General features: G+C 30.3%; 1 protein-coding gene across 1 annotated transcript in view; it reads left to right on the top strand.

Moving 5' to 3' along the window:
• The window catches only part of LOC144843279 (protein unc-80 homolog), an 85201-nt gene that overhangs the window by 32403 nt on the left and 40569 nt on the right, over positions 1 to 12229 (top strand). The window contains exons 5-12 of the mRNA XM_078700074.1: positions 2304 to 2473; positions 4912 to 5057; positions 5668 to 5855; positions 7345 to 7380; positions 10154 to 10236; positions 11125 to 11227; positions 11390 to 11574; positions 11754 to 11978. Of these exons, the coding sequence (XP_078556200.1) occupies positions 2304 to 2473; positions 4912 to 5057; positions 5668 to 5855; positions 7345 to 7380; positions 10154 to 10236; positions 11125 to 11227; positions 11390 to 11574; positions 11754 to 11978 (1136 nt within the window). The remainder of the gene's footprint in view (positions 1 to 2303; positions 2474 to 4911; positions 5058 to 5667; positions 5856 to 7344; positions 7381 to 10153; positions 10237 to 11124; positions 11228 to 11389; positions 11575 to 11753; positions 11979 to 12229) is intronic.

Genomic DNA, 12229 nt, shown 5'->3' with positions numbered 1-12229 from the left:
TTTTCTGATTTTCAATCAAGATGAATATTTTTTGATTTGCAAACAGAGGGATGTTGTAAATTGAATGTAAGAGCCTTCTTAAAGGAGATAAAAGCCTTCATAATGACTATATAGATTTAGTAAAAGGAGATAATTCCATTAGTAAAAGTCTGTCAAACTAATACTGATACTTTTATATTATGATTTATTGCTTGTTCACTTGTTCATCAAATTTCTTCAAAATGAGTTTTACTTTATTTAAATTTATTTTCAAATTTTATATTCATTCATTTTAATCATCGAATCTCAGTAAAATAGAATATAATTAGAACCAACGAAATATGGATTAAGTTTTTAGAAGAAATTGATACTTTTCTCATGTTATAAATAAATAAATCCTATTCCAGAATTAGAAAGAAAATACATGAACGCACACCTAAAGCTCTGTCTGCATTATCAAACTAGTTTGACAAAAAATGTGTGATGTGCCCAAATATGGTAGTGATATGCTTAAATAATGGTAGTGATAGGGCATCATCACGTCCATAGACACATCACATTTGTTTTCACTTTAAGTTTGATAGTGTAGACAGAGCTTTACATATAACTCCCTGATGATGTTTAAATACAGTTTAATTATTTTGTTGCCAACTACAGTACAATAAAAACTATTTGTAGTGCACACATAACTTTAACCCTCTAATTTTTAAATGCTAGGATACAATTAATGCATTTTTTTTTTCTGACGTGAATGTTAGAGATTTTCTCTTTCCATTTTATTTTGTAATTTTTTACTCGTATTCATAGATTATGTACATAAAGATCTTTTCAGTATTATTTTCATTTTATTAATGAACACTAAATTTAGCTTATACTTTTTTATAAATTAAATTTTATAATTAAAAAAAAAATCTATGTTTCTCATTATCCTTCAAATATCCTTTTTATTCTAGAATATGCAAATTAATATTATAAAACCATGTTTAATTTAACCATAATAATTTACATTTGGTATGCAAATTACAATTTAAACATGTAAGTTTTACATTTGGTATGCAAATTACAATTTAACCATGTAAGTTTTACATTTGGTATGCAAATTACAATTTAACCATGTAAGTTTTACATTTTGTATGGAAATTATAATAATTTTTATATTTGATATGCAAATTATAATAAAAAAGTTCTGTATTTGATATAAATAATAATAATAATATTCGTTCTTATATAGCGCTTATTGCACAATGCTTCTAAGCGCTTCACATTATTACCCCGGTCATTTTTTTATCAAACACATTTATGGAACATACTCCCATAATGCAGAAAAGAGTGAAATTATCCTGATAACATACATTACAATATTAATATTTTGTATTTTATATGCAAAATACAATCAAAACAATTTTTACATTTCTTGTGCAAATTAACCATACAAGTTGTATATTTTATATGCAACTTTTATTTGAAATATGCAAATTTTTGATTTAATATGCAAATTTAAGTTGAAAATTAAACGTTCAAACTAATAAACTCGTTCAGGCTTATATTTCTTCAACAGCTACTCTGAAGTGTGCACTAATTAACTATTGTGAACACACTTAAGTATGAACAAATAAAGTGGTACACATGTCATACGCTTCATTGAATCTATATAATATATGAGCCTCGTTACGGAAATGTTGTTTAATCATTCAATTCATCTACAACCTTTTATGTTCTGCGTCTGTTCATCTTTTAATAATTATAATATTAAACATTGTATATGCCATGAGCCACAAGCATATGAAAATACTGTACTGTATCTTGTATATTCAGTAGAACTGAAAGAACATTTGATTGCCTATTTTGCCATTTTCCCCTGTTATTTTTAATTTTCAGTATCAGTATTCAGTAACAGGTGACAACAATTAAAAATGAAATTGAATAAATAAAAAATTGATTTATGGATAATATAACTAAATTATATAATGAATAAAGAATAGAAATCTTAACAGAAAAAAGTTTGGTTCCCACTAGGAGAAATGCAAGGGATTTCAATCCAATCACAGTCGATGGATTATTTCAACTGTAGCTTTTCATTGGTCAACTCACTCGCTTTGCGCTTACATCCTTGCATCCCGTTTTGAGGATGCCTGTCCATAGCAATAAAATAGACGTCGATTCTTGTCGCGAAACATTAAAAATCATGCAATTGTCAATACATGGATGATTTTTATTATTATTTATTGTTTGGTGTCATTTATTGACGCTTAGTGTACAGTGTTTTTTGCCAAAGCTTGCGACCATATATTTGATCATTATTTGATTTCAATTTTCTTAAATAGGAACCGGACCAAACGAAGGAATTGTTCGAGGTGGGTTTGCCACAAATTTTGGGAGTGGTATAGCAGGGACCGGAGTACGTGGTATACAAGGAACTGTGGTAGGATGTATCTTCAAAGCTCTCGTAACCAGACTTGCTAATTGTGAAAAAGAGCTTTATACTGAAAGAGAGGTAAGATTTTGGATTTGTTTTCTCTGAGCAAAGTAATGCATAACAATCTTTTTAAAATGTGTGTATGGTTTTTTTTTCTAGTTTTGTTTAAACAAAAATAAATTTGTTACTATGAAATAACCTTTTCATGTACTGTACACTACAGAAAAACTATTCTAGTTTTTTTATAATTTTTCTCATTTTTTCCAAACTTGAAAAGGAAACTTGAAACAGGTACTGTTCCCGATTACCTAATTGATTTTTATGATTTTATTGATAATTATCACAATTTAAATACAAGAAGCAAATCGAAAAACACTTTAGTCTTACCAAAATGGCATAATGATTCTGGTAAAAGAACATTTCAATACCGCTCAGTCAAACTCTGGAATAATCTTTCACCAGATATTCGCAGCTCTATAAATTCATTAACTTTGCAATCGTTTAAAAATTTGATCTAACTGTATTTTTCTCTTGCTTCTTATGATATTGTAGTCTTTAAAAACGTTTTCATAATTTTCCATTTTTATTGTTTATATTTGTAATTTGTAAGTGTTAACTGGACTTCAAGGAAGAACAATGTACAAATATTGAATGAATATCCAGAATAAAGAAAGATTTCTATCTATCTATCTATAAATATCAATTAGGTCTACTATGGTTTTTGGAATACCAGTTTAATTCATGTGTCTTAAACCAAGTTCAGATTGTTTCTACTCAGATTTTGTCGAGGACTTGCAACAATTTGTTTAGTTTAAATCATGAATTAGAACTTAATATTTAATTATTCATGTAATATTTGGGTGTCTTTCTTTATTTCCATTCATCATACACAGTCATAAACATACATAAATAAGCATAAGAGAAAAAAAATGGACAGGGGGAATCTCGGAAACATAGCTTATACAAGTAGAAACCCCCTGTTACAAATATATATATATATAAATCCAAAGGCAAATTACTGAAAATAATGACAATGCTGTGGGTATCAGTGGTGGCTGGATCTCAATGAAGATACAAAATAAAATAAGCAAAAAGATAAAGTAAAACAGCCAGAAAAATTAGCAGAGCTTTTGGGCAACACTATTATATGTATTAAATAGAAATTTGAAAAAAAACAGGAAGGAATACATGCTTCTGTAGATGTAAAAAAACAGTATTTAATGAATTATTTTCTGTCTAAGGTAAAAAAGCTATATTGACAACTAATATACCTTTTATATGAATATGTATTGACAGTTTATTTCCCATTAATCACCTATGCGACAATAAGCTTAAAAATTCACACCATTTGTCATCAGTGTTATAACACCTTTTTTATTTGCGACAATTATTAGAATAAGAATTGTGATGTGATGAGTTTAATGATGTGAACAATTGTAATTTTGTTGCGTTGATAACTTATTGAAGTAATTGTCCAATGATAGCGAATCATAATCAGACAGTCTTGATTACAGACTTATAATGGATTGTGTCAAAACAACTCTATTGTAGTTACTGCAGTAACTACTTTATTTACTGCAACAACATTGTATAATTTTAGTTTTTATCAAGCAGGCGCTGTGATAAACAGTGTGGTTACCCAAAAAATATCTTGGTGAATTGTGTAAAGAGGTTTACACAAAATACATTTGCTGCAGTAACTGCCATTAATTCTGCACAGCAGCTTTTTTTGCACATTATTTTTGTAGAAAAAATATAAAATAAAATTACATTTGTTTGTTTTTTTTTGGTTTTTTTTTAACCATATTTAAAGAATGAGGTGATCCATCCAGCAATTGCTAATCATTAGGGACCCTCATAGGTTCACAAGACAAACATATACACAAGATGCTCTACATAAACAAAGTCTTATTACAAGTCTTGGAGTGGAGTTGTAATTTTGTCCTTAGAAAAAATCCTGACATGTGACAGGCTTGAACCCAGGACCCTTGGAGTGGTAGCCAAGCATCATAACCACCAAGCCACAACTCTTACTCAATAATTTAAACATAAAATGTGTTTTGGTCGGTAGTCGTTCTGTAATATACCACATTTATATAATGCCCTTTTCATGAATAAACATGCTGAAAGGCACTTTGATATAAGCCTGCTGCTGTAATCAGTTGTTTTCTGAAAATGTTATGTTGGTTGGTTTACAGATGAATGAGGCCTGAATACATTTACAAAAAACTTATTACATTTCACAAACAAATATGTTAAATGTACTCATGCATTCCTAACCATTTAGTTAAGCATACTTAGGTAATACTAATTTACATTTTAATATTCCACTGTAATAATAAGTATAAAGTATTGTAAGGCTACCTGAAGTTAGTAACTATAGTGAGGGCGCTAGACACTATTATAATAACACTTCTTTTTGCCATTGTTGGTGGTAATAATATATTTGGTTGGTGGTAATAATGTATTTTTAAAATTAATTAAAAAGTATTCTTGAATTGTACGTATATTTTCAGTCTCTTTACTGTGAAGTGCGTCAGATGCTGAACTATATCAAAGAGGCTCATGGTGGTGTTTTCAGACGTGTTGCTTTCAGTGGACTTATAGATTCTTCAGGGAAAGGAGAACAATCAAAAGACCAGTTTGCAGACAAAAAAGACGAGTAAGGGAGGGGGTAGCTTTAAATATCAATAATGTAAATAGATGCCAAGCATCAATTGATATGACAGTGCGGGATGTTTGAACTAAAAATGACCGTCACATAATGATTTGTAGTATCCAAATGTATTCCTTTGATCTACTAATTCTTATTCTTAGTAACTCACAGACTAAGTTCCTAATAATAAAGTAAAGTTTCCTAATAATCACCGGGTGATCTCCTGTCTCTCCCAATAAAGGTAAAATTTCTGATTGTTTTGCATACAAAAAACATCCCAAATTTACCATTTAGGTTTACTAACTGTAGGCTCCTTTTTGATTAACAAAATTAAATACGAAAAATGCATTTTCCACAATGTGCATTTGCATATATACATTTGCATATGTATATATTGTTTACTATTTTATATGCTGATACCTGACACATAGGCTACTTTAGACTATTCATTACCTTCATCCAAAAGTTGAACTATACTTAATGCTAGAGAAATGTAAAGTGCAGTTTTTGTAAATTAAGCCATCTTTTACTTTGTATTTTTCTCATTAAAAAAATTTTTATTGCAATAAAACTGGTGAGAGACAGGTTTGAGAATTGTTTAAATGTTTTATTCCAGTTTAAATGTTTCATCACGCTCTGGATCTGAAAGGAGTCTTTACAACTTCACCAAGATGGGTGATGGAGATGCCAGTCCAAGAACCGAACTAAGACAGAATATTTTTCGTAGAAAGTTCAAAGGATCTGCAGGTCAGGATGATGACAGCCAGTCTAATTCCAAGCCCAAGTTCAGTGTCTTCCAATTTGGTAAGTTGTTGTTTTAAGAATTTGAACAATGTTACTCTTTACTATTATATAATTTGCTGAAAACTGAACCTTCAAATACACCAAATTTCTTTATGGATACAGAAATATTAAGGAAGAGATTACACAAGCTAAAAATAACAGTTAACATATAAACCTTTTTTTTATATTGCAACTTCAAACATAATTTTTACTAAAATACACAGTAACAATGGAACTGAAAAAGCATTGTTTGAACATTAACTAACTCTTTATTAGTAGATTTCTTTACAGAACCATGTACATACTCAAATACAATTGTTGGGTAGTATAATGAGATGCCCATCCCAGGGCATATCCTCTTACAGTAAAAGAAGAACAATTGTATCTTCTTAAACAAGATGGAAAATGCTTGGTCTTGCATCAAAACTTAATTAGTTTAACTAACATGCACAGCAAAAAAAAAATGTTTTAATAAAAATAACAAACATTATTTTTTGTCATTTCCAACCAACATTTTTACTATAGCACTTCATCAGCACAATCCTTTACAAAAGTTTCATCATGGCAGGGTTCTGTAACAATACTTCACATCATCGATGCACCAAAAATTTGTCCTCATGACTGATAATAAATAGTTTATCCTTGATTGTTTTTTGTTAGTATTTTGAATATGATCCATCCCTGAATACTGTAAATGATCAAAACAGTTATAGCATTGTCGTAATCAGTAATAAGTACAGCAGTTAAATAAGTGCCACAGTTGAATAAGTGCTGCAGTTGAATAAGTGTCAGTTGAATAAGGGCCATAGTTGAATAAATGTGACAGTCGAATGAGGGCCACAGTTGAATTAGTGCCACAGTCGAATAAGTGCCACATCAAATAAGAGTGAAAGTTCAATTAGTGCCAAAGTTGAATAAGTGCCAAAGTTGAATAAGTGCCAAAGTTGAATAAGTGCCAAAGTTGAATAAGTGCCAAAGTCGAATCAGTGCCATAGTCGAATCAGTGCCAAATTTGAATAAGTGCCACAGTTGAATCAGTGCCAAAGTTGAATAAGTACCACAGTTGATTAAGTGCCACAGTTGAATAAGTGCCACAGTTGAATAAGTGCCACAGTTGAATAAGTGCCACAGTTGAATCAGTGCCACAGTTGAATCAGTGCCACAGTTGAATCAGTGCCACAGTTGAATCAGTGCCACAGTCGAATAAGGACCAAAGTTGAATAAGTGTGATAGTTGAATAACAAACGCCTTTAGGCACCATGGAAACCTTTTACATTGTTTCAGATAAAGTTCAGTGAAATAAGCACTGCAGCAAAAACAAATTGCAACAGCTTCGTACAGATAAGGTTTACAGTCGTTTGTTTCTTTTTGTTCTAACATTGAAATTTAAACAATGTTATGGAATTGGTTTGATCATTTATGGTAGACAATATAATTTGAATTTGATTCAATTCCTCCCAGCATGTATAACCTTTAGTTTTTTCCGTTATATGAACATGTTTTCTTGCAGGGAAAAAAGCAAATATGGCTCCAGTCACGGATACAGGTATAGTCATGTATCACAGAGTATTTGTATTTGACCTTTGACATCATTTGCACTTCCTAACCACCTAACTTCATTTCTTTTTCCTTCATTTTTCATGTGAAACTATCCATTTAAACTATTTGAATCATCTTATAGTCTAGTTATCACAAATTATTTTTATTTAAAAAATGGACTCAAAGAAAATATAATTTGATCACATCAAAGGTTACTCTTTTGAGTACTACTTTTGATGATCTTAAATAATTGTATTACTTAATTTATCTTAATTTACTGAAAGTTTGTGTGCTGTGATTAAATATAAACAAAATTGAGAAATATCAGTGTAATATTTCTTGAATTTTGTAATATCTTTGATTTACATAATGATATGTGTTAATATAACATAATATTAATATTTGTCAACATGTTACATCATTCTCATTGTCATAAATGTAATTTCTGTCAAGGGTGATAACATGAATTTCTAAAAGAGAAGAGGGTGGGTAGTGCAGGCAGGTTCAATTTCATGATGTATATATTTGCAAGATGAATAAGGAAAGGTGATTTTCGAGTACATTTGCGAGGGCTTGATGTTTTTCCATTTACCACTTCATAATAATTCAGTATAAAATGTCAATATAATTACCGTCAATCATTGTTATTACCAGAATTTAATAGTCAATATCAGTATATGGTATCGTCATCCTTTTCATCAAGAGTGTCATTCTTCATTTTATCGTCATAATCATCATCATCATCTATCATCATATATCATCTTTATTTGTCATCATCATCATCTTCATCATCCTCACTATCACATTGAGTATAATATGCCCTTTCTGATCATAGGGAGAATTTGTTTGTTGCCAAATTTTCCTGCACATACTTGCTTATGAGAAGAAATAGGTACACAATCATCATCTTCATTATCATAATTATTATCAGTACTGTCATAAATTTGTAATGTAATTCAATCATTATCATTCATATTTAATATAGCATTATTGTCCTCTTATTACTGCCATTGTTAATATCTCATATAAAAAATCAATACATGACCTGTAACTGAATCATCTTTAATCATTGTGACTATAGTATTCTCATTACAATCACTATTATCATCATTCACATTTTTCAGATTTCCATCAATCAGATCATCATCATTGTAATTGACTAAAAAGTAAACAGCCTATAGGATGAAGTCTATTATGTGACTAGCTTACCTGGATGAACCGACATAGGCCACTTTGAGGTTGACAGCCCTTTATACCTGCCCTTAATCAAATCCAAAATAATTCCCACCAATTAAATCTTAAACTAATTTGTGGTATTTTTTCCTGAAATTTATAAGAAATGCTTTTCTTCTTGGTGTCTATCACATTATTTTAATGTAGTAAAAATGTTATCTTTCAAGATAAGCTTTGGCAAAGTTCTACAATTAATCCATTTATTGATTTCTACATTTTGTCATCATCTCTTCACTTTTGCTTCCAGGTTCACACTTGTTCCGTTTCTGATAACAATGTGTGAAACCATGTTAAACCGATAGTTATTACCGGTACAATGCACCCACTTTCCTATTCGGCTTCTCTGTGGAATATATATATATATATTATTAAACTTCAGTCCTAATATTAAAAATTTGTTTTTGGCTGTTTTCTAAATATTAACTTTAATATGTCTTATATTTTGATATTTTTTCTACTACTTGTGTTCACTTTTTATTAATTGGTTACATTTTTTGGTAATTCTTTTCTTTGATATTAAACATTTTTTCTATTCTTTTAAAGATGTACTGTCCACCAAAACTTGAGTTGGCCATTTGTCGTTATTATTAATTAAAATTATTATTATTATTATTTAAAAATTTAAGAAAAACAGTTAAGTTTAACTTGACTTCCAGACAATGGGCTTCAGGTTGATTATTTGTTTCTTTAATTTGTTATCAATTATTTAATTGTTTTTATTTTTGGTCAAAGTAAATATCTATTATGTGATATTAAAATGGCATATTCAACATTTTTTTCAGGGGACAATATAATTATCTTTAATGTTTTAATGATTTTAACAATATTACATTTAATTATATTTTTAATTTTATTCTATTTAATTTGTTGTTCTTATGTAATTTAGTAACTCACTTTTATGAAAAAAATATTCAATTCTTTTTAGTCTATAGTTGATATTTCAAATTATGTTAGCATAGTAGAGGTTTTCACTCTTTTTCACAAGTTAATGCTTTAGTTGCTATTCCAATATTCTACCATAATTGTTTATATTTATTTATATGAAAATGTATTTTAAATAACATACTATTAATGTTTTTATTGATATTCTCTTACCTATATTATATATGTTTTAACTAAGATCAATTTTTGTTGCATTGCCTAAAATTGAGAGCAATTATTGTTCCACCATGCAACGTTGACAGTGACAAGTTTTGCTAATCAACCACATCTCATGACATTGGTATTTAAATGTTTAATACTGTGCAATGTTAATAGAATTCAACAATTATATGCTATTTATCACTCTACCAGTGTAGTCACTTTGTTATGAAAATCTGTGTTCCATTTTGGAAACAATATTAGTTACTAGTTCTGATAATTAAAATCAATAAGTGAGAAAATAGTAATTTAAATGCTTTCTTTTTTGGTTTGTAGATTTAGGCAGAAAGACAATCAACTACTACTTTTAATCTACATAATTTGTTTTCTTTATTTATCATATTATCATTTTGTCATATTATTATTATTACTATTAAACTATGTTCTCTTTTGTTTGTTATTTCTAGCTCAAGTTGTGACAACCTGGAAGAAAAAGACACATCTTCTCAGTCCAGATGATCATGATGGCTCAGAAGAAAGAACCAAAAAGGTAGACTAGACGGGGTTACCTTCTAGACTTTCAACAAATAGGGTGGGGAGGACGACGAATATCCTGTGTTCGCTAGAGTGTAAAATCATAACAGTCGACAGCACCCTTGCGCGAAGACGACGACAGTACTCTCTCCCTCCCCTGTCTCGTTGCGCGCAGCCCTGGTGATACAGCATAATAAGCCTTCCTAGCTAGGGGCCTCGCATTCAAACGTCGTTTTAAACACAGCCATTTTACAATCAAAATGTTATTTCATGAAACAATTAAATTAGAAGTTCAAATATTATTTAGAGTTTTGAAAATTCCACAATCAAGTGTAATTTGAACTTGATATTTAAGGTTATACATTATTTCTAGTCATTCTCCGTAAACGGGAAAATACCAAGTTTGTTGTCCCCAAAAGTCCCTACTGTCTGTTTCTTGTAACTGATTCTTCAGGGAGTATTCCTTATGCTGCTAGATATATGTTCTTGTTGTAAAACAAATAATACTGGAAAGAATGGAGACCCTTAAATTAATTAATTTGATTGGTAACATTAGGCACATTCATATATATATATATATACTTAATTACCATTAGTTTAGTATGATAAAGAGAACCCTTACACATGAAATTTATATTATGATCTATTTTTGCTAATTAGGTGTCTTTTTTTGCATGAAATCTGTGGCAGTTTGTTTGATAATGAAATATTAAATAAAAAGTTGGTTGAATTCTACAGTATCTTATGAATTAATTTACCATGTTTCTCTAACATGTTCCACATGTTATTAGGTGATTAAGTTGAGCACGATAATTTAGGTTCAAATAAATTACTGACTTGATCATGATCAGGAAAGCATGATCGGCTGTGAATGTGAGCTTACCTATGTCTTTTTTTATTTCAGGAAGGATCAAGGTTTGAGTTCACCAGAAACAAGAAAGAAGAACCTCACTTCTTTTCAAAATTTCGCAAAAACAAGAAAAAAGACGATGGCAAAGGAGAAGATGGTTAGAGCAGAATTTTATTCCTAAAATGTTTTTAGACTGACTTGAAACCCCAGGAACATTTTAAAGTTTGATCAGCATTTATAGTCTGTGTAGTATTTATAGGCCTACTATTCTACCAACTTTTTAAATCAATTAATGACAAAAACAAGCTTTCTGTTCTAGGGTCTGATACACCAAAATCTATAGATGAGAACTCGGATCCAGGAAATACAACCATAGAAAAAGAACGTAAACCAGTTGATAAGATGGTGATAACAGCAGGAATGAAGAGGCTTGCTTTCCTGATGGGATGCTGCTATCCAGGATCAGTTCCAGATCCGGAATTCCTGGCAGCTGCTCTTGATTTGGTAACGGTCTAAATGACTTTGATACATGTATTTTTATTCAATGTGTTTAACTCAATGTATAATGTGCTTTTTTGTGATGCTTCGAATTTGGAGCATCTGCTGTAGGAAATAGTTATGTCATTGTGACCATGTGAGGACATTAGGATATTCTTCCTCACTCATTTAAATAATCTTTGCAGAATGCCCCAGTTGTTGCTCGGGCAGCCTTGTTTTTGGAGTGTTGTCGATTTGTTCATTCATGCAACAAAGGAGAATGGCCAGAATGGGTGAAGGGGGTAAAAGTGACCCGACCTAGGGCACAGAGTGGGGTCTTTACAGGCCGTTCACTTCTTGGCGGATCAAGGCGTACTGCTGCTAGTTCTGTACAGAGGAATACAGCAAAGATGTTTTATTTGTGGGGTGAGGTAAGTCTGAAAGATTTATAGATATGATTAAAATGTAATGAGCTAATACCTCTAGGTATGTATGTATGTATGGTGTGCTAACATTACATAGCTTGAGCATCACACAATAATATCTGGACCGTAGATGCTGTGTCTTCTTTTCAACCTTCTTTATAATAATATTCCCAATATATTTCATATACAAATGGTTTACATCAAACAGTCACCTTTATGTAATTGTTATTATATGAAAATTAGCAATTAATACAATC

Source organism: Antedon bifida, chromosome 5 (assembly GCF_963402885.1).
Source record: "Antedon bifida chromosome 5, ecAntBifi1.1, whole genome shotgun sequence".
Taxonomy (NCBI): domain Eukaryota; kingdom Metazoa; phylum Echinodermata; class Crinoidea; order Comatulida; family Antedonidae; genus Antedon; species Antedon bifida.
This window is presented reverse-complemented; position numbering and strand designations above follow the sequence as displayed.